This window comes from Tenrec ecaudatus, chromosome 4, assembly GCF_050624435.1.
Source record: "Tenrec ecaudatus isolate mTenEca1 chromosome 4, mTenEca1.hap1, whole genome shotgun sequence".
Classification (NCBI taxonomy): Eukaryota; Metazoa; Chordata; class Mammalia; order Afrosoricida; family Tenrecidae; genus Tenrec; species Tenrec ecaudatus.
In genome coordinates, this window is record NC_134533.1 from 191310548 (window position 1) to 191337956 (window position 27409).

At 40.7% G+C, this 27409-nt stretch overlaps 1 protein-coding gene and 1 non-coding gene across 2 annotated transcripts; one reads left to right on the forward strand and one right to left on the reverse strand.

Moving 5' to 3' along the window:
* The first annotated feature begins 1967 nt into the window (after positions 1-1967).
* PP2D1 (protein phosphatase 2C like domain containing 1) lies at positions 1968-27340 on the forward strand. Its single transcript, XM_075547891.1, has 4 exons — positions 1968-1988; positions 4681-4733; positions 14283-15328; positions 26547-27340. Exons 1-4 carry the CDS (start codon positions 1968-1970, stop codon positions 27338-27340), a joined length of 1914 nt encoding a protein of 637 aa, XP_075404006.1.
* LOC142447446 (U6 spliceosomal RNA) lies at positions 16008-16114 on the reverse strand. The gene has a single exon (XR_012784147.1). It is a non-coding gene; the product is annotated as a U6 spliceosomal RNA (small nuclear RNA).
* Positions 27341-27409: the final 69 nt, after the last annotated feature.

Sequence of the window (27409 nt, forward strand, 5' to 3'; positions counted from 1 at the left end):
GCAAGGTTGCTGTAATTATCGCTGCTTTGGCCCATGCGGGTTAAATGACCTGTCTCTTGCTTCTTTTCGCCATTGAGAAAAGCCCTTACAAAGTTAGCAGCAAACTGCGATTCAAGCCCAGACGGGCTGATCCCTCCTCCTGCTCCTTCCACTCATGGTTTGGGTATTCAACAAGTTCCTAAAAAGGCCAGAATATGTGTTTCTTGCAAAAGAAATTTTCATTTCAAACCATAGTATATAAGTAATGGTTAAGCATTCTATGCGACATCTTTACATTACTACGGAATATGAGAATGCAATCGATTGATAGATGCTGGCTTGAAAAATTCCCCAGCCCATTCAGACAAGTGCAAATGAACAGTCACATTGTTTTGTCATTGTTTAACCAGTTTATTTTTGAAACGTGGCTTGAGGAAGTCGGTAGGTGTATTCTCATAACAAAACGTAAGGTGTACATTCAATGTTCATGCATTTGACTGCACACAAATTAGGCTTATATTTTCCAATGGATTGTGCCTGTGTTTGCAACATATTTGAGAAAAAATACACCATCTGGGACAAGGCATACCTTACCTACGGCGGTGGAGGAGAGGCCTATGACTTTTCTTCTACCTACTTCTGCACCCTTTGAGAAATGTTGTCATTAAATAAATATCTTGATCCATTTAATACCGTGGTTAAAGGAATCACTGAACAGCCCAGGCTGTTTTTAGGTACCATCAAGTCCGTTCCAATTCATGGAGACCCTCGTGGGTAACGGAAGGAAACACTGCCCAGCCCTGCACTATCCTCACAGTGGGCACGTTTGAGGTCTGTGCTGTGGCCCCTGTGCCACTCCAGCTGGTATAAAGACAATGAGCGAAACGGCCACAAACACACTTGGGGAGAAAACCAGCTGCCGGGAACTCATGTCAGAGAGCAACTTCCTTGGAAAGGATGTTGGGACTATGTTTTCCTTCTGTTTGCCTCTCTGGGGAAGCATTGACTTTGAGTAACTCCTTACTTTTGCCAAGTACCTTTCCACTGCCGACTGTCTCCAGCACGCTGGGCGTCTGCAAGTGAAAGTGAGATATGAGGACCACAGCCACGCTTCAAGATGCGGGACCTGCCCCAGGGAACTGGAACATGCAGAAACGTGACTTGCTTGAAAGGGTTCCTCTCCCTGCTTCTCGGACTGAAGGCACCTAGGGAGGCTGCTATTGCTAGAAATGGAAATGCGGTGTCTGCACACAACACACATGGTGTGATTTTCAAAGAAACGAGGGTCAAAGCGGTCGGGTAGCATTTCCTAGGAAATAATGAAAATATTGGCAGGAGGTGAGGAGACACTGAAGAGAGATGAAATTAGAGAAGTTAGCTAGAGGGAACCGGCCAGGTTTTGCCAAATGCGTTTAAGAGTTGACCTCCCAAACAAGGGAAAGCCAGGATAAAAAAAATAAAGAAAGAAAAGAAAATTCAGTAAGAAGGATGAAACTGTAAGTGTGCAGCCTGGTTAGCAGGCCAGCACCATCCTCGAGGCAAGAGACGTCCGTGAACGGAACAGCAAGGGAGCAATAGGGATGGAGAGGAGGACAGGGGCGGAAGGAGAGGGGCACGAGGTCCTGATACCCGGAAAGGAAGGGCAGAATGGTGGCAGTACTTCTATTAGTCAGAGCTCAATTAGGAAAGCAGAACTCGGGGGGTTATGGAACAGAAGATTTCTTTTAAAAATAAAATTCAATTGGTGGGAGAAGATGGGCAATACAAGACTCAGAAGGTGAAGTAGAAGATCAAAGTCACCGTCCAGTCCGTGTGAAGCAAAGCACTGTCCTGCTGTTGAATTGGAACCTCCAGAAGGCTAATGAGAAGTCCAAAGGAGGCCGTGACTCTGTGAGTAAACAGGAAGGTGTCTGGCGGTGATGCTGGGTCTGCTGTTGGTACAGGACCCGGCATCTGGACAAAGAGCTAGAAGCAGAATAGAGGCGAACATGGACAAACCGGAACCGGAGGTACCTCTGCATGTGGGTCAGTTCATTAAATCAGAACAACGTTCCGAGTCCAGTGGCCTAAGAATGCCCCGAGGCGGTGTCGGACCTCCTCCAATTTCGAAAGCGGGGCAGTAGAACTGCACCATCATCTGCGGCCCAAGAACCTGCTTCCATCCTCCAAGTTTCTTACCAATTCTGGTGCTTGCCCCCCCCCCCCCCCCATGCATGCAACTCTGTACTTCTCTCCTGGGTTTGATAAGTCATTGCCTTAGCCATACAGAACTCACAGGGGTTAACAGGTGATAAAGTCAGGATAAGAAAGGTTCAAGATACAGTTCTTTGGTCAGGATAGGCTTATCTCTCTATTGTGCCCTCAAGCAGGCCTCTCTCTGGTCAAGCCCTTGGCCTGCCCTCTGCCCTGCTGGGACAATATGACAAAGCTTTCAGCCTTGCCAAGAAGTGCCCAAAGGACATTCTACCGCACGTCTCAACCTGAAGGTGTTTGGTGCTAACCCTGTGAGTCAGTAAATCTAACTCCCCAATGAAGTGCCTGGAGACTCCCAGGCTGAACGTGAGTCTCCGGCTCAAAGGTATTCAGCTTGACAGATCAGGAAGCCCAGCCTCTGACTTGTGCTCCGGCCATGATTCTGCTGCCATGCTTCTGCTGAGTCTCAGCTTCCAGTCTTCTGAGTCTCAGCTTCCAGTCTTCTGGACTTAAGTTTCGCATGCAGGAATCTCAGGATCCAAAAGATGTGCTCCACTCCTGGCTCTTCTTTCTTGATGGCAGTGAGACTGCCCCTTCTGCTTCTGAGCTGGCCATCCTGCAGGACGGCCAAAGGGACCAATTCTCACATTGGAAGTTTCCATTTTCATAATTAAATTGAACTTTGTTAACAGTCCCTCACAACTGAATTACATCATTACATCAACATCGTATCCCATCTGGAAAAGAGGAAATACAGCCAATCTGCATGGCCCTACCTGGTTGGTGGGTGGGAGTTACAAAGGCTGAGGCTAGGGGAGAGCCATATTAAGTTACTGCATGGCAAGTGGCTTCTGAGTCAAAGATAACTCTAACCTGGAACCATGCAGAAGAGGAGATTCTGGGTAGCAGTTTCCAACATAACCAAGTTGATAGTAGAAGGTGAAGACTTTGAAGGTAAGATGTTTAATTCCAATCTGACTTTGTGTCAACTGTGGTACATAGCCATGGAAATGTCCAGTTGACAGTTTGGCTGGTCCAGAATTCTTCATTGGGTCAATTGCTCTGGGTCTCTTGGCCTAGTCTGGGGAAAGGAAGCAGTATGCAGTTGTGGATCTAGGATCAAGGGAACGGAAGATATTGGTCCGGGTCAAGACTGAAAAATGACAGTCTAATAACATATACTCTTCAGACAATGACTTAAGATAGCATGGGCAGGGGGTGCAGGGGGAGGGCAGGCTCCTTGGGGCAGACAGGAAGGCTTGTCCTTGAAAAGTCACCCAAAGTGCTCTATCCTGGTGGGAGGCCACTGGCCTGTGTAGGAAGGACATAACCAGTTGCCATTGAGTTGATTCTGACTCATGATGGCGCCCCGAGTGGTAGAGCAGAACTGGATCCATTCGGGTTTCAATGGCTAAGTTTTTGAAATTAGAGCACAGACCTTTCTTAAAGTCATCTCTGGGTGGACTTGAACTTCTAGCAGCTGAGTATGAATCACCTAGAGACCCCCACAGTGAGGGTGTAACTTATTGAAATCACTATTTTGAAAGTGAACCAGATACATATATACACCATAGATATATGAGTGGATTTGGGACTTGCACTTAATTCTAGTCCAAATCTAAGAATAATTAGTTCCTATAACATGGCCTTGCTTTATGCTCACACTAAGATAAGGGTGCTATAGCAAAGTATGGTGAAGAAACTACAGATGGCGCTATGCTATCAGATGGAATAGTGTCTGGAGTCTTTAAAGGAATGTCTTCAACAAGCACCCATCACAGTGAGGCATCAAATAAGTCCACATGGAAGAAGTACACCAACCTGTGTAATCCAAGGATTGTAAATAATAAATCCAAATTCAAAGGTGGGAATTGTATCAGAACTTATATGATGAACACCTGGATTTCAGAAGTTTATGGATGACAGTGGAGACCTACAATCCATTTGCAGGGTGCACACATGGGTCAAGCCTCTGGGATATCCACCCGGAGCATAGATGAGGGATGTGAAAAATCCTTCTTACTGGATTTCCTTTTATTTTTTTTATCCTGGCTTTCCCTTGTTTGGGAGGTCAACTCTTAAACGTATTTGGCAAAGCCCGGCTGGTTCCCTCCAGCTAACTTCTCTAATTTCATCTCTCTTCATTGTCTCCTTACCTCCTGCCAATATTTTCATTATTTCCTAGGAAATGCTACCCGACCGCTTTGACCCTCATTTCTTTGTTTTTAAACTTAGAGCATTGTACAGTCGATTAATCTCTCTTTGACCCATGCTAAAGTTATTTCAGTTAAAAAAAATGAAGGGGATTAAGCCTCTGATTCACATCTCCCATCTGACCAGGGATGTGAACAGTTGTCGTCATACAGAATACACTGGAAAGTGGATTATTACAGATGCAGAGAAGTTAAAATGCAGCACCTTATCATTTGGTCTCCTTTATGATCCATTTTCATTTTGTCCTAGATTTTAATATTTTTTGTTTTTTCTGTTTTACTTTGTTATTTTTAGTTTTTGTTTTGGGGTGTAAAACTGCTTTATTCTGAATATGAAATACAAGATAGGTAAGTATAGAGAGACAGTAACTGCATTAAAGCTTCCTAGGGTAGGGGTGGGGAGGGGCAGGGGAGGCTGGATGGAAGTAGGGAGCTAATCATGATGAGGACAAGAATGAAAAAAAGTGTTCTAAAACTGACTGTGGGGATGACGGTCCAACTCTCCTTGAGGGGACTGATTGACTGCATTGAATAATATGTGAATCCTATGTAGATAAAACTTTTTTAAAAAGAAAGTATTACCATTAATTTCTGGAGTTATTTGATTAATCTCCGGTCATATATCTCTCTGCCACACAGGCATGCTATTATGTGATTGGGGCTGTGAAGCCCATTTCGACTCTCAGTGATCCCATTTGACAGAGAAGACCTGCCCCATAGAGCTTTCTAGGTTACATTTAAAAAAAAAATAGGAGCAGGTATTTCACAGTTTATTTAATGCATTGGCCTTCTTTCAGAAATTCCAATAGTAAGTTTGTTGCTTAACACAACTGGCTACATGATTGCTTCACAGTCTTGCAGCATCACAAAGGGCATTCTAAGTGAGGTTCCAGTTGAGGTAGTGAACATTCTACCTTCACTCAGTGGTCCCACCACCACTGTTGCCACCACGTCCACCACTGGACTGAGCTCTGCTTCAACCAGCACTATCACCACTACCTCCAAAAACATCCATACCACCAGCTCCACCACCACTGCCGCCACCACCTCCATCACCACCGTAACCACCTAGCCAAGCTGGAGGAACAGAATGTGGGGAAAGACAAGAAACAGGAAGGCAAAGAAAAGTCTATATTGCAAATAACCACCCAGCTTAATACTGCTTTAAGGTAAATTTTCTTAACATTTCTTAAATTAGTATATGTTCATTTTGCTCTTCTTAGTAATTACCTAAAGATTGTGCCATCGGACCATCTGTGCACATTTGAGAATAATTAGATGCCTCTGACCAACCGACACAGAGGAGGGGCCTATTCTGCTGTATTGTGCACGATAACGCTGATTTCCATCTGACATTCTATGCTACTGTATCTGTTGAGTGAGCGGATAAATTAATCAATGAATGAACAATATTCTTAGAATTATATTCTAAGACTATCTTTCAAGTGTGAGAGTTGTATTATGGCTATTCAGAATACACTGAAAGAGAAAAAAATCACGGGAAATTTCTGATATAAGGCATTGACACAAGGTTAAATCATAGTATCATGGTGTGATTCATATTTTGTTCCAGTAGTACATCAGACCTCAGGAAAATACTTGAATAAAAGAATGTAATTTGTCCAGTCATTTATTCATCCATTCATTCCTTCTTATCTGCTTGCTGATCCATCTATTTTGCTGAGACCCTAGTTTCTATCACCCAGGACTTGTTTTTAGGTCAGCTTTTAAGGCTTTGTGATGTCATTCTTTGCTAGATGAAGGTTTCAGGGTCTGGCTGATGGGGTTCCCATCGGGACCCTTCTGACCCATTTAACGCTCTTCTTGATGACTTGGATACGCACCTGGATGGCACTGCTGGCCGCTTCAAAGGCAGGACCCTGCCTTGTCCACCTGTGCATCGTTAGCACCTTGTACAGTGGCTGGCCTGATGTATGAATTGAAATAAATAGATAGTGATCACATTTGTTAGAAACACTGAAATCTATATGAGTGACATTGATGGGGATCTGGGACTTGTTTTAAAATACCCCATAAATAAATAAAACAATTTGGATAAGGGAGCAGATAAAATAAGAGTGTGATAATAGAAGTGATCCTTGAACTTGATGATGGCTATGTGGGGGCTCATTCTACTCTGCTTATACTTCTGTATAACTTTGAAATTCTCCATTTAAAAAAAGGGGGGTATGATAATACACATTCAATGGGGCTGGCTAATACCAATAAAGTCTAGCCTGATTTCAGAAAGAATAGATCTTGAGGCAGGAAGCTGACATTTTAGACAAGAAATGCAACTTCATTATTGCCGATGGTTTAGCGTTTTATTTTCTGCGCTTAAGAAACCATTTTCCCCTTTCTCCTGAACTATTTAATAAATCTGGTGTTGTTTTTAACCTGCACGTTGAGCTAGTTATTTCTACATATTTACATGTGATAAATTAACCAAAAGGAAAAATAAGAACTATGAGAGGAACATGAAGACCAGAAAGGCAACTTTAAAAGGACTGTAAGAAGAATTAAGAGGCGAGGGAAAGCTGTACCGCAGGGTACGGTACGTTGTCATGGAGAGAGCTACTTCTTGCATTAAAAGAAAACCACCAGACTTTCCGTCTGCTCAGAATTGTAACACTTGAATCAGAAATTTCTATTGCTAAGCTAAAGACCGTAATTAGAGAGGCACCTGACATTTGGTCTGACTTTCCACAATAAAATAGAATTCAATTCTCTGTTAGTCTTCCAAAGAGGAGGCTGTGCTGAGCATTGTTGGGCCCAGGTTTAATAGCACAACATGTGAAGTTTTGTCGGTGATTGTTACTGGGCATAGGAAAATCCATTACTGATGCTGCTTAACCAAATCCCTCATGGGATTTGTTTCATTGTTTTGAAAACTTACGGTCATGGTTTTGTGGATTCTTTCAGCCAGTGTCCTAATACTGTTTTTAGTGTCTCTGTTCTGCCTCCAAGTTCATGGTGTAGTCTTTGGGATCTGAAAAGGTGCAAGTCACCATCCAAGGTGCACAATCTGTGTTCATCTAAAGCAGCATCCAAAAGGAGGCCCAGGTAGACGCGGAACTTACTTCCAGAAACAAATATCGTCTTTGCTATGAGGCCAGACCAAATAGACTAGTGTTTGGCTACCCTGCTCGAATGCTCTTGACGAAGGATTCTACAGTAGAATCCCGATCACACTGGAGAATACTGATAAACTCTTTTAAACATAAACAACAACTTGTAATCTGTTTCTGGGGATCCATAGAGTTGGGGTGACATTCTTTAGATGTCCTTTGAACCATGAGCCTTGAAGAGAGGTTTCTAAAAGTCACTTTTGTGTCAAACAGGGGTCTAGATAAGTTAGGCAATTTTGTTTTCCGAATTGTACTGTCTTGAAGAATTCAGGCAGTTTTGATAAACAAATTCCACGGGTCAGATTAGGAAATACATAGTAGGACAATGTTGCATGAAATTCTTCCTGACCACAGAAGCGGGGTCAGTTCCATCCCAGCCCCTTGCGTCTGGCAATGACAGTAAGATTGGGTATAAGAACCTGAAGAGTCTCTCACGTTTGGAGCAACTTTGACACCTGAGTTGAAATGTTACCTCAATTTTCCATTCCTTTATTAAGTGAATGCCAACAAGTTTTTGAAATAAACAACAAAAAAGAAAGCCTTAGGGAGCACAGGTCGATTCTTACGCAAATGGGGTCTCATACGTTGAAATAGACTCCACAGCAATTAGGATAATATATTTTCATATTTGAGAGGAGAAACATACCCTAAAGATTTGTAATTTCCCCAAATCATTTATGAAGGTGAGACTTGTAAATAAGATCTTAAAGTAAGGATGACTAGTTGCATCCAATGTAGTTTGCATTTTAAAAACTTAGATATGTGATTTAAAAAATGGCAAAATTCTTTAAAATGATCAGAATTTGGCTAGCTTCTTTTATCTTCAATTTTATGGCCATATGTAAGTCATATATGAAGTTTGCTAGAGCCTTTAGGCCTACCACACATTGTACCATTTTATCATTCATCAGAGAAGTCTTGCCTTCCTAAGAATAAGATTTTTGAATTACCTATAGGATGGCAATACTGTCAAGAATCCTAAATATGTTTATCTACTTTCTATAATTATTATATTATTTGACTTAGGCAGTCATTTAAAATTTTTATTCCCTTCTGGGAACTGTCCTATATTTCATTACTTGATTATTATTTGTTAACATGTGCAGTATAACTGCACTTAATTGGTGGAATATGTACTTCGCCACAAGTTGATAAATGCATATTACACAATTCTGAAACACTCACAGGTGGGTTCTGCTCTCCCGTTGACTTCTTGACTTTTTCTTCAATTATTTTTACATAGAACACATTTCATCCAAGCACTTCAATTTTGCCTGGCTTCATTGGGTGGATTTTTTTGGGATCCTTTTCCCTTAGGAAATAAGGATCAGGCATCTTTGTTATTTTTTTTCTTCCAAATTTTATTTCTTTCTTGTTGATAGATAAGAGTGTCTAGAACAAAACATAGACCAACCTTTCCTACATGTACGAATCAGTGACACTTATTACATTGTTTCTACATTCTTCCCGCTGTGCGTTCTGCCTGAGTCTGCCTCCATCACTGACACACAGCCACTGCCCTGCAAGTTCCCGTCTAATCTTCCGAGTCGGTCCTGTCACTTCGCTAGCTCTTAAAAGTGCATAAAGCTCCAGGCAGACGTTTTTAGTTAAGCTACACTATTGTCTTTCGGGTTTTTGTTAAGCTTAGATTTTTCCCTGTCCAGAGGGAAGAAGAGTGATGGGAATGGAAAGATATAGGGAAACATTCAGTCCAATGGACTAATGTTGTTGCTGGGTGCCGTAAAGTAAGTTCCAATACAAAGCGACCCTATGAACAACAGAATGAAAACTGCCCGGTCCTGCGCCGTCCTCACAATTGTTCCGATGTTTGGGCTCACTGTTGCAGCCACTGTGTCCCTCTTTCTCGAAGAGGGTCTGCCTCTTTTTCACTGCCCCTCTACCAAGCATGATGCTCTTTTCCAGAGACTGATAACATGTCTCTCCTGATAACATGTCCAAAGTCACAAGCCCAAAGAATGCTTCATGAAGCCTGCCGGCCGTCCCTTTGCCAAAACAGATTTTGTTTATTCTTTGGGCAGTCCATGGGACTTCCCATATTCCTCCCCAGCCTCAGAATTCACACCTAGGACTTCTGGCTGTGTCGTACATTTTATGTTGGACTGCTAATCACAAGGTCAGCACTTCAAAACCACTAGCTGCTCTGGGGGAGAGAGATGAGACTTTCTATTCCCCTATAGAGTTTCAGTCCCAGAAATCCATAGGGGCAGTTCTGTCCTGTCCTATCGAGCCACTATAAATTCGAATCAACCTGATTTTGTATTGTTCTGTTTTTGTTTTCTTTTTGAGTTTTATAATGAGGTCACTGTAAGTTGGAACCACTTTGATGACACTTAAATACAACAATAAGAAGCCGTCCTAGTAGAAGGAAAAGGCGTCTCATTGTGATTTTGACTGCATCTCTGTGATGGCTACTACTATTGAGCATCTTTTCACGTGTCTGGTGTCTATCTGGATTCCCTTTTTGGTGAAAGGTGTCTCTTTAAGTCCTCTGCTCATCTTATGATTGGGTTATTTGTCTTTTTGTTTTTAAGTTAAAAAGTTTTACATATATTTCGGTATTCGATTATTTTAAAATATGGCTTCTAGTCTCAGAGACTATGACTTCTCTTGACACATTTTTGGTAAAATTTTTTAACAAAAGTTAGCAATTTTTGTTTACATAGCAATTCTGTCTTTCACTATTTAGGCTTTTGCTAGTACATTAGCTAATTTATTGGCAAAAACTAGCCTGGCAGCATTGACTCTGCATGTTTTTTTCCTAAAAAAAAATTATGGTCTTAGTTGACCCATTTAGATTATTACTCAATTTTGAATTTGTTTTTGTGTATGGCAAGAATCTTGCTTCATTTTTATGCATGTAGGAACCCGCTTTCCCCAGCACCATCGACTAAAGACTCTTCCTTCCCCCTCAAATGGACTCAGCACCTTGTACAGAATCAGTTGACCATGTTGTGGGTTTGGTTCTGGACTACCAATTGGATTCCAATGGTCTGTGTGTCTGTCTATTGGTACGCCAAGTTTATGTGTCTGCGGTGACGGTAGCACCAGGCTATTTTTACTATTCTCCATCTATTAAACGTTTTCAAATCAGAACGTGTGAGACATCTCACTTGCTCTTCTTCTTCACCACTGCTTTCGTTCTCTGGGACTTCTTGCCAACCCACAAAAATATTGAGGATTGTGTTTTCATTTCTGTAAAGAAAGCTGTTGGAATTTGGTTGGGATTACATTGAATGTATGGAGAACTAGTTAGTATTGACATCTTAATAATAATAAGTTTTCCAACCCCCAGACACAGAACATATTTACATTTATGTGTCTTCTTTAGTCCCTCTCATCAATATTTTATAATATCCATTGTATAAATCCATTAGGTTTCTAATCTTAAAGCTAAACCCACCAGGGTTTTCATAGCAAATATCTGTTTTCAACAACTTTACACATGGATTTCTCCCGATGGAATACAAAGAAAGCAAATTGACAATATCTGTCTTTTGGAAGTAAACACTGGAGATGCTCAATATTCGCAGCTGAAACCAGGCCAGGGCTGACTGTTGAAAACACCATCAATTGCTCATATGTAAGTTCAAGATAAAGCTGAAGCAAATGAAAATAAGTACAAAATACAACAGGAGCCAAAAATACCACCTTGAGTTTATTCCACCTGAATTTCAAGAATATCTCCAGGATAGGTTTGTTGCAAGGAACAGTCAGGACAGAAGACCTGGCGAGCTGGGGGAGGACAGCAAGAACATCGTTGATGAAGAAAGTAAAAAGACAGGAAAGAAAGAAAAGATAAAAGTGGGTGTCAGAACTTCCATGTATTTAATGAAATAAATATAAAATTTTATTAATTATAATAGAAAAGTGGATGTCAGAGGAGACTCTGAAACTCACTCTTACCTGTAGAGTAAAGCAAATGGAAGAAATGATGAAGTCAAAGATCTGATTAGAGGATTTCAAAGGGTAGCTAGAGAAGACAAAGCCAAATATTATAAAAAATAGCGTGCAAAAACCTAGAATTAGAAAACCAAAAGGGAAGAAAGAACACCGCATATATTACGCTGAAAGAACTCAAGAAAAAAAACCTCAAGCGCAAGTTGTAAAATTGAAAGATTCTACGGGGAAAATATTAAATGATGCAGGAAACATCAAAAGAAGATGGAAAGAATACAAAATCACTGTACCAAAACGAACTGGAAGAAATCCCACCATTTCAGGAGGAAGCATCTGAGCAAGAACCAATGGTGCTGAAAGAAGGTGGTTAAGCTGCGTTGAAAGCAGTAGGTGAAAAACAAGGTCTAGGAGTTGATGGAATGGCCATTGGGATGTTTCAACAAGCTGAGAAAGTATTGGATGTACTTACTCGTCTATGCAAGAAAATTTGGAATACGGCAACTTGGCCAACTGACTCGGAGAGATCCCTATTTGTCCCTATTCCAAAGAAAGGTGACCCAACGGAATGCTCAAAGCATAGAACAATATCATAGATATCACATGCAAGTAAAATTTTGCTGAAGATCATTCAACAATGGTTGTATCAAGAGATTGCCAGGGGCTGCATGAAATCCAGGCCGGATTCAGAAGAGCGTGTGGAACAGGGATCTCATTGCTCATGCCAGGTGGATCTTGGCTGAAAGTAGAGAATACCAGAAAGACATTTACTTGTGTTTTATTGACTAGGCCAAGGCATTTGATTGTGTGCATCCTAACCAATTGTGGATAATCTTGAGAAGAATGGGAATTTCAGAACAACTCATTGTGTTTATGTGGAACTTACACATGGGTCAAGAGGCAGTCATGTGAAAAGGACAAGGGAATTCTGTGTAGTTTAAAATCAGGAAAGGCGTGTGTCAGGTTTGTGTCCTCTCACCACACTTATTCAATCGGCGCAAACAGAGAAGCTGGATTATACGAAGCAGAATGTGGCATCAAGTTTGGAGGAAGGCTTTATTGACCACCTACACTATGCAGATGACACAGCCTTGCTGGCCGACAGGGAGGAGCACTGGAAGCCCTTGCCGATGAAGATCAAGGAGTGCAGCCTTCGGTATAGGTTACAACTCAACGTAAGAAGACCCAAATCCTTAAAACTGGACCAATAGGTACCATCCCGAAAAATGGAGAAAAGATTGAAGTTGCCTGGATTTTGTCTGCCTTGGATCCAATCAACGCTCAAGGAAACAGCAGTGAAGAGCTCAAACGACGCGTTGTAGGCGAACCTGCTGCAAAAGGCCTCCTTGGAGTATTGAAAAGCACGAACGTTACTTTCAGGACGAAGGTGTGCCTGGCACAAGCCGTGGTATTTTCTGTTGCTTCGTATGCATGTGAAAGCTGGACGTTGAATAAAGAAGACTGACAAAGAATTAATGCATTTGAATTGTGGGGCTGGAGAAGAATATTGAAGGTACCATGGGCTGCTAAAAGGACAAACTGATCTGTCTTGGAAGAAGTACAGCCAGAGTGCTCTTCAGAGGCGAGGACAGCAAGACTTTGCTTTACATATTTTGGACATGTTGTCAGGAGAGACCAGACCCTGAAGAAGAACATCGTGTTTGCAAAAGTTAGGGGCAGCAAAACATAGGCAGGTCCTCAAGGAGATGGACTGACACAGCGGCAGCCAGAATAGCTCAAATATAGGGCAGTGTTTCCTTCTGTTGTACATAAGGTTGCTATGGGTCGGAACCAACTTGATGGCACCTACCAACAGCAACAACAACAACACCGGGGCTCCTGAACACTTCCAAAGGTACTGGGAAAGAACGCATGCCCTACACATTGTCTGTAGCCTAGAATAGATGCAAAATGCTCTATGCTAGATATTTCTGATCGGGAGCATTAGAAAGGGGGAAGGGTATCTGTGCTCTAGGAATTTGTCATCCAGCTTCACATCTTTTCACTGTTTTCCTCAGTTCCCTATTGTTAGAAACAAAACCCAAACATCCTATGTCTACTATGGGTTATGTTCGTTGTTCTACTTATATTTTGACACGGCCCATTCATGTCCTTGCCAACTCCTTAACTAGAACAAAAGTCTTTCAGGACACAAAATACAGTACAAAGTAATTATCCCGTGCTTTAAATCAGAATCCGACATCTAAGCATAGAATTTCACATCCCTGGGATTAGATAGTCTACAAATTCGTGTATACATTCTTCAATACCTAGCTGACTTTGTGGAGGCTCGGCCTAAAATTTAACTCAGACACACACAGACTAATCATCAGATTATTGATTCATTGATATTTGTTTCAAGGTGATTTTGGTCAAATAGCTGGATCTAAATTTTACATCTATATAAGCTCCCTGTCAAAACATTACCTCTAGATACTTTGAAAAACCCTACACCACTGACATTGAGACAATTATGACAGAGTGATGCTATCTAGGGTTTCTGAGATTGTCACACTTTCTGAAAGCAGAAACCTCCTCTTTCTCTGATGGACCCATTGGTGGACTTGAGCTGCCGACCTTGAAGTTAGTAGCCCAATGACTAACCTACAGCAACACCAGGGCTTGCCTTTGTATATGCAAAGGGGCATAAATAATTTTGTGGAAAATTTTCATTATCTCTTAATTTCATTTTCCCAGGAGTTTTTAAAATCACTTTCATTTAACTGTAGAGCTCCGTACCCCATGAAAAACCAAAGCAAATTGCAATGGTAAGAGTCTGCTTAAAGAAAGCTTAATTCATTGTTCCTAGCATGTAAACATCTCTCTCTCTCTCTCTCTCTCATCTTCTTTGCAGAATATTTTGGAAATCAAAAGCATGGAAAAAGAAAACGCTTGATTTAAAGAAGAGGACCTCAATTTTAAAAAGAAAACGTTTGAGAAAGAAAAGAAAAAGGTTATTAGATAAAGACCGTGATCAGACGCAGACCTGTAAGCAAGTCATCACATTTCCCTGTTCCATATGCAATAGTGAACTTGACCTACCTAGCATTTTCCCCCATAAGAGACAACACAAAGCTCTGACCTCCTTGGGTTTTCATTATTTGAGTGAGTTCAGACCACAGCGACCAAAGATCATTACTCAGAGACGTACTTTAATCATGAAACTACTGTCTGCTTCTCTGTTCAACGAAAAAGCTCTACAGAGCATTAATGATGCGTTTGAGCTACTATGGAAGAAAAGCATACCAGCATATTATAAAATCATGGAAAGCACTGACATGAGTTCCGTACATGCTGGAAACATAAACCACGTATTGGTTAAAGGTATGGCCACCTGTGAAGACAGGAATTCGACATGGAGAGATACCATGGAGGACAGATTCACTATCGTGAGTAACTTTGGCAAGAAGCCCAGCGTGTGCCTCTTTGGTTTGTTTGATGGGCATTATGGTGCCTCGGCAGCCAATTTGGCATCGGAAGAACTTCCGCTTTTACTTCTCCATCAAATGTCCATCATTGATCCCTCCTACCGAATGACCCCTGAAGAGCGCAAAGTAATCAAGTCTTTTCAAACAGTGTTTAATGAAGAATACATGAAAATTGAAAACAATTTCTCTTCTGCACAGAAAAGGGAAAAACTGTTATTCTCGGACTACGAAAGCATACACAAAGCCTTCGCAAAAGCATATTGCAGAATGGATAGGCTTTTGTATCTTGGAAGGAAAGAGGAGTCCAGAGTCCACTGGAGTGGCTGTTCTGCGCTTACGTGTATATTGGAAGGCAAGATCAAAGGTCCTTTCACCCACTGGAAAAGAATCCTTGGACGTAGTTCAATGGACGCCATCCTGCTTAGGCAGATGCCACCATTAGTCTCTGGAGCGCTCCACATTGCGAACACTGGTATGTACATGAACCGGTGCCAGAAAACCCTGAGCAGTTTGCACTCAGCAAACCTCCCGTGGCCACCAAAAGTATTTAGTCGCTCATTACTTAGTGCCCAGGAACCGTACTGACTGGTCTTAGAAATTATGAGTAAGCACAGTTTAGTATGCACATTGCAGGTACAACAATAAGTGTGATTTCTCAAGGAAGCAGAGATATGTAATAATGTAACAAAAACATTAAACTTTCCTAATGGACCATCCAGACAGATATTCATAAAGACAAGAAGCAAATAAACATGGTGACATTTGAATGAAATGAAAAACAGTGACACAATTCCTTTTTCAGGACAATGAAAAGTTCTTGATAGATTTTGGTATAGTTGTTCAAACCGGTCAGTTATACCGGTCAGTTAATGGATATATTCTCAATATGTCTTACTCATGCCCAATGGACACACACCATCAATGTCATCACAGAAATCAGCGGTCCCTCCCTCAGTTTTACGAGTGTTTTCTTCCTCTCCAAAAAGTGGGCTGTGTTCTTTCGATTTATTTCAGGAATGATTTGTTCTGGATTTTTTTTTTTGAGTGGGATGATGTAACGTTATTTTATTATGATTATTATGTTGAGATCTCTCTTCAGCAAACAAAGCCTTTTCTCTTCAGGTCATGGGAAGGGGAGTTCAGCAGCTCATAAAAATATGGAACACTTCACGAATTTGCGTGTCATCCTTGCGCAGGGGCCATGCTAATCTTCTCTGTATCGTTCCAATTTTAGTATATGTGCCGCCGAAGCAAGCACTTGTTCTGGCTTTTAATGCTAAAATTTTAGCATAGTAATTTGCCCCAAAGGAAAAGACTAGAGGAATATAGGTTTAGGGATAAAATTAATTCACACAAGATGCTAACCTAGGGTTCCACCATTCCTTTCTTGGAAAGAATATTATTAATATTCTCTACCATATCACTAATAATATTAATATTTAATGATCATATTAATAATCTTATTGTAACTATTGTTACCATTATTGTGATTATTATTATCCTCCTAAGGTGCCCTGGTGTTTTAGTGGTGACACTTTGGGCTGATACCTGCAGGTTCGGAATTGCAACACCACCGGCCACTGCAGGACTTTCACAGTCATGGAAACTCACAGGTGGAGGTTTTACCCTGCCCGGTAGGGTTACTATGAGTTGACATTAACTCAGCCATGAGTTTGGTTTTTGTTTTCTTGGGCCACTGTCTGAGCAATGAATATAGAATAAGTTCTCATTTATTATTTTTTTTCTGACTTGAGTACTTTATTGTATTACTCAAATCCAAAGATTCTAATAGAACGATGATCAGATTCAAATCTTAAAGCTTGGTTCATGGAAGTTTTAATTATTAAAATACAGGAAAATCAATTTTGCCTTTTGAGGCATAGTTCTACTTTCTAATTGAGGAGTATTATGGGAGTTGTTCTTTTTTTAAAAAAAATTTTATTGAGGGCTCTTACTACTCTTACCACCATCCATACATACATGAATTGTGTCGAGCACATTTGGACATTTGTTGCCATCATCATTGTCAAAACATTTGCTTTCTACTTTAGCCCTTGGTATCAGCTCATTTTTCCCCCTCCTTTCCCACCCCCTCCCTCATGAACTCTTGATATTATATAAATTATTATTTTGTCATGTCTTACACTGCCCGACATCTCCCTTCACCTACCTTTTTTGTTGGCCATCCCCCAGGGAGTGGGTTATACGTAGATCCTTGTAATCAGTTCCACCTTTCTACCCCATCCTCCCTCTACCCTCCTGGTATTGCCACTCTCACCACTGGTCCTGAAGGGATCATCTGTCCTGGATTCCCAGTGTTTCCAGTTCCTATCTGCACCAGTGTACATCCTCTGGTCTAGCCGGATCTGTAAGGTAGAATTGGGATTATGATGGGGGGTGGGGGGGGGAAGCATTAAAGAACTAAAGGAAAGTTGTATGTTTCATCGAGGGATTGTTCTTATCTGACCTGATCAGGGATTTTGCTTGGGAAGCGAATTCCTTGTGGTCTTAAAAATTCTTTTGATGAGCCTTTCTGAATAAAATTTCATTGTTTTTGTAGGGACTGCCATGGCAGATTTCATGAAGCTTAATTATTAAACATGTTTATCTGAATATTCACTAGGGTGAAGAAGCCTTGTTCAAGTACGATTTCTCTTACTGTTAAAGAGCCTCACACAGATAAATCAGATTGCTTCCCTTTGAAGTGTTGACCATGTGTCACACTGAGGAGACATCTGATCACAATGTTCATCCTTTACCATCGCCCGCTCCAAAATGTCCCCAAACCCTTCCCAGAAGCTGGCTGCGTCCCCTTTTGTAAGTCCAGCTCTCCCCTCCCGCCTGTTCTCCCCTGGTAACCACTTGGGTCTCGCTGTACTTTTATTTCAGATCATTTTATCGAGTGGAATCATGAAACATTTGCGCATTTGGGACTAACTACAGCATAATGTTCCCAAGAATCAGACAGGCTGCAGCACGTATGAGGAGTCTGTTTCTCTTTGTGGATGAGTGATAGGCCACTGAGTGCAGGGGCCACACTGACTTCTCTGTTCCTCTGGGACGAACACATGGGTTTCTGCCAGGTGGTGGACGGGATGGTGCTGCAGTGAACTTTGAGTGCGTGGGTCTGTAGCCCTGGTCTCTGTTCTTCTCATATGCACTGTACCTAGATTTCCCATCATTTCTTTACTGTTTCTCCAGTTCTGTTGGTAAGTTTTTTTTAAATCATTTTATAGGGGCTCTTTTTTAAAGATCATTTTATTGGGGGCTCGTACAGCTCTTATCACAATCCATCCATCCATCGTGTCAAGCACATTTGTACATTGGTTGCCATCATCATTTTCAAAACATTGTCTTTCTACTTGAGCCCTTGGTATCAGCTTCTTATACTCCCTAATGAACCCTTGATAATTTATATTAGTTTTTCATGCCTTACACGGACCGATGTCTCCCTTCACCCACTTTTTTTGTTATCTGTCCCCCTGGGAGGGATGCGGATCATGTTGGTAAATTTTTATAACCTTTAAGTGTTTAATTTTAAATTGTCCCTAGTCATTCTTTTCAATTGGATACTCTGCCATCACTTGAAACTTACTCTAGCCATCCACTCTTATACAGTTCCATTTCTGATGATTAGCTCCTGGTTCCCAGCTCGACTCTCAAATTCCCACCCCAACAATCCCCTCATCCACTTCTCTGACCACCTTCTCATTGTCTGTTGGTCCACCCATGTCATTGCCTCCCCTCCTTCTTTTCCATACTCTACTACCTTGGAAAAAACTTCGAGACCTAATTTTACCTATGACAATGAACATGTTAATACTGTCTAGTTAGTAGCCACATATTTCCAATATAGTATTACTCATCTTATTGGAACCCCTATTTTCTGGGTCTGTTCCAACCCTGTGTACAACAGAATAAACGCTGACCGGGCCTGCACCATTCTCACAATGGTTCCCGTGCATGAATTCGCTGTCGTAGCCAACGTGTCCATCTTGTTAAGAATCTTCTTTTTCATTTTGCTTTATCAAACATGATGTCCTTCTCCAGGGATTGGTCCCTCTTGTTATTACAGCCAAAGTGTGAGTTAAGAACTGATATATCCTCCTTTCAAAGGTGCATTCTGGCTGTATTTTTTCCGACAGATCTGTTTGTTCTTCTTATAATCCATAGTATATTCATACCTTCTCTATCCTCAGACTCCGAACTCACCTCTTGTTTGACTCTGGCATCATTCAGTCAGTCAGAGCTGGGTGGGATGGATATCCAGACTTCCCTTGGGACCACAGGTCGGGAAGAGAGCATTACTTTCAGAGGACAGGCAGTAATGTCCATGAGAACAACCAATTCTCATTTAACCTTGCAAAAATCCTGGTATCTAATGATAACTGAATATTGTTAACTCCATTTTATGAGATGAGAAAAGAGGACGCTTGGACAAGCAAGATAAGTTATTTAAGGTAAATCAAGATGGCAACATGTGTCCAAATGTGCTCGACACAATGGACTGATGGATGCATGGTGGTTAAGAACAACCCTCTATAAAAAGTATCAAAAGTAACAGGAATTGGAGCTGGAGCGTAAGCCTACTGCATCACGGAGCCTCTCAAGGGGATTCCTTCCAGTAAAGCCGGAGGAGGTTGGGATCAAGCGGTCAGTTTTGTGCCAGAGAGGGTGTTGCAAAGTTCCGATCGTCATGAGGACCATTGCAATGTCAAGATTCCTGGATGATAGATGCCCTTCTGATCGAGCTGGGATTCACACGTTTCTATATAAGCAGTAAGCCTACTCTTTTCTGCTTCTACATTTTGTTCTACACATTTCTTCCACAGTCCTCTGCACTCTCCAGCATATGCCTCCACTCTCTTTCCTACACCTGCTAGACTGCATGTCTAGTCCTACATCTGCCCTCAGACCACTGTTATTGCAGTAGTGTGTATAAATGACAGTGTTAATAACACGAGCAAACCACCTGCACATCTAACACCAGAAAAAAGATGTAAATAGCACCCATAAAAATAGAATGGGTAACATCCCAACTAAAAAGAAATAGAAAAGATAATACTTGAATGCTATGAAGAACTATCTCTAGCAAATGTGAAAATCCAGAATATACAAATTTATACACACTACCTACCTAAACAAATATGAACTCAAGTAGGTAAATTTAACACACCATAACAAAAGTATATTTCTTTTAGTATGAAAACCTTTTTTGTTTCACTTTTTAGAGTACTGACCTCATATAAATTTTGTCCTCTTGTGATTGGCTAATTTCACTCAGCATAACATCCAGTCATGTTATGAAGTGTTTGATAGATTCACCAGTATTCCTTAACATTACCTTATTATGTGTAAGTACCAGAGTTTACTTATGTATCTTTCCACTACTGACATTTAGGTTGTTTCCATCTTCTTGCTATTTGGAATAGTGCAGGAACAAATATAGATGTGCACTTACCTTTTAGTGCCATACCTTTGGTTCTTTGGGATAGATATCAACTAAAGAGACTACTGGGCCATATGATAGGTCTATTTCAAAAATGTGAAGGACAACCACACCATTTTCCCAGCGGCTGCACCATGTTACAGTCCCACCAGCGGTGTGTGAGCTCCCCTGTTCTCCCCATACCCTCACCAGCATTTGTTGTTTTCTGCATTTTTTTAAGGTTTGCTATTCATGCTGGGGTGAGATGAGATCTCATCGTTGTTTTGATTTTGCTTTCTATTGGCTAAGGACCACAAGCATTTCATTTCTTCATGTTTGTTGCTCATCTGCATGTCATGTTTGGTAAAGTATCTGTACATGTCCTATGCACATTTAAAAATTGGGTTATTTATCTTTTTCTTGCTAAGGTATTGAAGTTTTCTATTCTTCTTTGGTGACCCTTCAGGCCTATAGTTCAACTCAACCCCAGTGCTCAATTTTCTACTGACAGAAAGGCCTGTGCGATGGAGCATAGCTCCAGGGTGGCAGGTATCCACTAAGTACAGGCCTCTATGAGATCAAGAGGGCAGAACTGCCCAGGGATTGAGCTCAGAAGGCAGGAGGCAATAGGAATGGGCAAAGAAGGGACACGGGAAAATATAGGGAGGCAATAGGAAGAAAGCTGGTCCACAGTGAAGATTGTAATCAATGCCACAAAATGTGTACAAGTTGAATCGAAAATCAATTTGCTCTGTAAACTTTCACCCAGATCACAAAAACTACAAAAGGCTTGAGAGGCACCCCAGAATTTTTAATCCCTATGTATAATTACAGTCGCTAACTACATGGCTCTTCTAGTAACCCTATTCGTTTCCGTCAAATAACTGAAGTGCATAAATTTGCTTCTAGAAATTTTGGATTTTCCTTTAGGCAGATTCATCACACAGTTCACTGCTCCGTTAGCTGTTCTCATCTACACAGAGGCAACAAGAAACTTCCTTTTGAAGGTTATCATTATTCTTAAAACTATTAAGGATTGGCTTCTCTCTTTTCCTTCAGGCCACCAAATTACTTACCAGTGATTATTTGTAAATCGTTCCCCAATTTCCTATCTCCCTTGTTGCCTACACTCATCCTACTAGCTTTCAACCTAGCAGAGTACTTTGCCTTCAACACCCCAGGTATAAACCCGTTTTCGGCAAGCCAAACATCGGGAAGGAAATCTAATCCTGGGCCCCTTCTCGAGCCTCCTACAAGCAGAAGCATGAGCTTGGTGATGTCGTGGGTCCCTGTGGTGCCAACTCTAAGGGAAGCCCTTTGAACCCACCAGTGTCTCTAAGGGAGAAAGATAAGGCATTCTGCTCCCATGATTTATAGCCTCAGAATTCAGCAGTGGCAGTTCTACTGTCCTAGTGTCTCATCAATTGGAACAGACTTGATGGTTTGTACTCTGTCCAGGGCCTTAATCCTATTTATCCTGCACTTCGAGGGTTTATAGGAGCCCTGGGGCAGTGTTCAAGTATTTACCTGCAAGCGGAATCCACCAGCAGTGCTGCCCTGCAGAAGAAATGGCAGTCTCTTTCGGTAGTTTCCAGCCTTGGAAACACCAGGCAGTTTGCTCCATCCTGTAGGTTAGGTGTGAATTGGAACAATGGGTTATATGGCCCAGGATAATATGCACGCCTAGTTGAGAAACTTCTAGCTATGTCTTCTTTCTTTCTCCCCCACAGGATTAACTATTCATTCCTACATGAAGTTACAGACCACTTTGAAGTTGTAGTTGGGGCAGCTGTCATCTTTTCCTATCACCATTACAAATCTGATCTTTATTTTATTTTAGATGTACTAATATATACAGTATATACTCAAGTACAAGCTGACCTATTAGCCGAAGCACCTAAATTTTACCACAAAAATTGCACGCAAAAATGTGCTGAAAAACTCGAGTATATAGGGTACTTACAACTTCAATGTCTACTTGCTCTATTTATTTATTATTTTATTGGGAGTACTTACAGACGTAACAATCCATAATTCAATTAGATCAAGCATAATTGTACAATTGCTGCCACCTTGTTTTGGTTTTAAAAAATAATTTTATTTGGGGCTCATAATCACAATCCATACGTACATACATTTGATTTGATCCTTTGATATCAGCTTATTTTCCCCTCTCTCATTAACTCTTGATAATTTATAAATTATTTTTTCATGTCTTACACTGACCGATGTCTCCCTTCACCCACTTTTCTGTTGTCCATTCCCCTGGGAGGTGGTTATATATAGATCATTGTGATGGGTCCTCCTTTCTCCCCCTACCTTCCTCTTTGACTCCTGCTATCACTACTCTCATGATTGGTCCTGAGGGGTTTATCTGTCTTGGATTCCCCGTGTTTCCAGCTCCTACCTGTATCAGTGTACATGCTCTGGTCTAGCTGGATTTATCAGGTAGAATTGGGGTCACGATAGTAGAGGGGAGGAAGCATTAAAGAACTAGAGGAAAGCTGTTTCATGGGTGCTCTACTGGATGCTGACTGGCTCATCTCTTCCTTGTGACCCTTCTGTAAGTGGTTGTCAAATGGTCTATATATAGGCTTTGGTCTCTACTTGGCACCCTCCCTCATTCCCATTGATATTTTTTGTTCTGGGTATCTTTTAATACCTGATCCCATCAGCACCGTATATCACATAGACTGGTGTGCTTCTTCCATGTGGACTTTGTTACTTCTCAGCTAGATGGCTGCTTGTTTATCTTCAAGCCTTTAAGACTCCAGACACTTTATCTTTTGACAGCTGGGCACTTAATTTACATTTGCTTATGTACCTATTTTGTCTTCAGCAACTGTGCCGGGAAGGTGAGCATCATGGGATGCCAGGTTATTAGAATCTTGCATTGAGGGAGTACTTGAGTAGAGGTCCAATGTCCATCTGCTACCTTAATACTTAACATAAATATATGTATACAGATCTATTTCCATCATTATATAAAAATATTTACATATGTACACACCTATATTTAGACCTCTATGATTGTCCTTTACCTCCTAGTTCTTTCCTGTTTCCTTTTACTTTCCACTTGTCCCACTATCATGTTCAGCCTTCATTATTCAGGTTTCAGTAATTCCTCTTGGCTACACTGCCCTTAATCAAGCCTCACCAGGCATCCAATATCCTCACTGCCACAGATTTTAGATTTTTTTTTTAAAGATTTTAGATAATTTGTTGTTCCCTTGTCCCTGGATTGGTTGACACCCCCCATCTTTTCCCCTGCCTCCCCCTCTCCATTGTGGCCCCCCAACCCCAACCTTCGGTCGTTGTTGTCTCCTCCTGTTTATCCTATCTAGATAGACATGCAGAGACAATAATAAGCACACAAACAAGACAGAACAAAAGAAAACAAAACCAAAACAATAAAAAACAATGACAAAAAAGCCTACCGTATATACTAGAATATAAGCAAACCCGAGTATAAGCCCAGATACCTAATTTTTACCTGGGAAACCAGAAACACTGATTGATTCGTGTATAAGCTTAGGGTGGGAAATGGAGGATGTGAATTAACACAGAAACCAGAGGGGAGAGACAGAGCACAGCCACAGACATGTCCTTACCAGTTCAGCTGTTGGAGTAAGTGAATCACTACGGGTGCTTCTGTGAACTGGAACCGTCCACATCATAGGACGGCTCTGATTGGTTAGGTGTGAGTAAACAAACATCGGGGCTTTGAATGAACAGCGGAGGAATGGCAATCACCTGCATGATGTTACACCTCTCTGGGGTACCACTGACCCGTGTATAAGCCAAACTCCAATTTTTCAGCACATTTCTTGTGCTGAAAAATTAGGCTTATATACCAGTATATACTGTACTTAGTCCCAGGTTTGTTTGTTGATCTTTAGGAGTGTTTTCCAGTTGAGTCTGATGGGGTGCCATGCCCTGGCTCCAAAGTATGTTTTTGATATACCCTGGGGACCTTATTGCTTTGCTCCCCTTGCTGCTTTGTTGAACACCCTTAGCATTTTGCCCTGTTGTGGTGGGGTCAGTGAGGGATGTCTTGTTTCGTGGAGCGGGCCCTCTGGTCATCTATGCATTGGCTGCTCTGGGCAGGAATATCGTCCCCGGGGCTTGGTGGGCCAGGATGTGCTCCAGTGCTGTCCTCTGAATTCTTCTGGAGGGAGAAGGGTGTGTGTCGTTTCTTTGTGTTGGGATTGCGGCCAGCCCCAAGCTCTTTTTAAAGTGATAAATTATAGTAAGTAATTTTAAGTCAGACAAGCCAATGATAAAATATGAACTCAACTAGGATTTAATGTCCCTTCTAGTAACTTTTATCAAAGGGGGTGTTCAGAAGTGGTAAAGTGAGCAAAAACGGCATTTTCTATTCTCTACTACTCTGGAGACATAGTGGATTACATATTGGGCACTTAACCACAATGCCAGAAATTCAAATCTACCAGCAGCTCCTTGGGAGAAAAATGTGACTTTCCACTCCTGTAAAAAAAAAAAAAAAAACAACAAAAAAACCCCAAAGGGGCAGCTCTGCTCTGTACTATAGGGGCACTGATTTAGAATTGATTTGATGGCAGTGGTTTTTGCTTTTACATGAGAAAAAAAATAGCCAATATTTGAAAAGCTACATTGATCATGTTTCTACAGTGGTAACAATTAAAATAACCATTCCTATCATTCCACTGCAACTGTTTAAACATATTAACAACAAAAAATTACACATCAGGGAAACAATGTCTTCTTTTTGCTGAATGGGCTGTTGACTTGTCATATACAAATCTTTTTTGAAAGTCAATGGATTTGATTATTCTCAGAGCCAAAGTACATGCACTGGGGTTTCAGAACTATGGCTGCACTGTTCATACGCATATACACATTCACAAGGCATTTTCTTATTTAAAGAGGCATTATATCATATGTCGGTGTACAACAATTTACCTTATTGGCATGTTAAATTCCCTAAAATTTTGCAGTAGCAATTGGAAACTCAGCAAAAATGTTAAGGATGTTTTACGTAACACACAAATATAAAATATGATCAAAGTCATGTAGTTTTAGGACTGCCATTTACATAGTTCTCAAGTTTCCAAAAATTTCCCGCTATGCATCATTGTTGGGTTATAACCATCTAAAGCAATACTACTTTGCATGTGAGTCAATCAGTTGACTTAAAAAAATTCAGTGATTTTAAGTGATTCTGATTTCAGTTACAAAATCATCTTTGAAACTGGTTACATTCTATGTATGTACTATAACTTTAATTCTAAAATAAAGTGACTATGAATAGTTAAATATCACTAACTCCACTCTACAAAAGACAAATAATTCTACATCAAGAAAGACTGTAATGGAACATACAATTATATTAATAAAAATAGGCAAAGTTTTTCCTAAAAAATGAACAAAAACCTAAAGATAGCTTTACGTAATATAATCACTACTCAATTACTGAAAGCATTGTTCAGATTTTCTTTAAAAACTTCTATGGAGCACACACCATGATTTGAGTAAAGAACAAACTACAACTTAAAATTTCAGTGTTCAACTAAATGCTTTAATTTCATGTTACCTAGCTAGTATTCATTTAATACATAATTAATACATTATTTTAAATCAAAATGGAAATCAATGTAATTTTAACCACACATTACAAGAGCCTAATGGCTGGCATTAACAATGATAATTCTAAATTTTTTCATCACTAATGATCAAACTGAGTTCAGATCTCAACTTTTACCAGTGCTAAAATGGCTAAAATATTTTTAAAGCTCAGTCTTATTCTTATTGACAAGTTTTGATTCAAATGTTTTTATTTAGCTACTCTGATATATAAAGACATAAAAATATCCAATTATAGGCTAGTTAATAAAAGTCATTTCAACTAAAGAAAAATATTTTGAATGTTAAAATATTTATTTAATTTCTATTTTTTCTAACTCATACTTTAGTTAGTAGAGTCCTGTTCGGGCTGTCAGGTAAGCACTGGACTGAAGGTGGCAAAGTCAGAATTCCAAACCCAAGGTCTGCTGTGTGAGGGAAACGGTGAGGCTCTCTGCTCCTGGAAAATTTTAGTCTCAGAGACCTAGTTACAGTAAGTTGGAATTCATTTGATGGATAAAAGGATGGTTTTACTTTATTATAAACCCTGCTTCTTCTTATACAATGAAAAATAGAATTGGTAAAATTAACAGCATACTCTTGATACAATTGGTTATTATATCGTTAGGATAAAATTTTCTTCTTAAACATCTTTTAGGGAATGTGCAAGGAGTTTTGTGCAGAAATGGGAAGGGATTTTGCCTCACCAAAGACCACACAACGCACAATGTACTGGAGAGAAGGAGAGTACTTCAGATGGGCGCCACCATTGATGCCAATGAGCCCGTGGGGCTCCTGGAAGGGCAAACAAAAACCACACGAGGACTTGGATTTCATGGAAACTTCAAACTGAAATATTCCCTGATTCCAGCCCCTCAAACGATCTCCATTCCGATAGATGACTTATGCCAATTCCTTATCCTAGCGACGAATGGACTTTGGGAAGTTCTGGATAAAAAGGAAGTTATTAACCTGACAATGACAATTCTTCACACATATAAGGAAAACTACCTGGCTGCACAAAACAAAATTTCCTCATGGAAATTCAGTGAAACAAGTATTATGGAACCAGAAAGCAGTATCCACGTATTGTATCAATTTAAGTCTTTTTCTAAAGAACTTGTGTCAGCAGTCAATTTAGCAGACAATTCAAAAGAAAAGTCTAAAAATTTTGAGAAATCCACTTGCAACTTTGAAAACTTAGAAACATCTCTACCAATATTAACTAAGCATAAACCTTTCACAAGGAAATCCACTCGTGGAAAATTCAGTGCACTTGGAGTGAGAAGAGAACCAAATAAACTAACAGAAGCACAACTTGAAGCGTTCTATGAAAGCGCAGCTAAGCATGTCAGCCAGGAGCTTGTCAATGCTGCATTAGCAGCTGGCTCCAGAGACAACATTACAGTCATGGTGATACTTCTCAGTGGAAGCGAGTATCAGCTTATATGACGTTCGGATTATCCAGAAGGCCATGATGTAAGGAGAAGTCTCCAACGAACCAGGTATTAGGATACACTG

Excerpts from the sequence above, each read along its gene's own strand:
- PP2D1 (XM_075547891.1), top strand. The coding sequence starts at position 1,968 with ATGGACAAACCGGAACCGGAG. Across the intron at positions 1,989-4,680 it reads TGGACAAACCGGAACCGGAG|TTTTTGTTTTGGGGTGTAAA; the intron begins GTACCTCTGCAT and ends TGTTATTTTTAG. Across the intron at positions 15,329-26,546 it reads GCTCCACATTGCGAACACTG|GGAATGTGCAAGGAGTTTTG; the intron begins GTATGTACATGA and ends AACATCTTTTAG.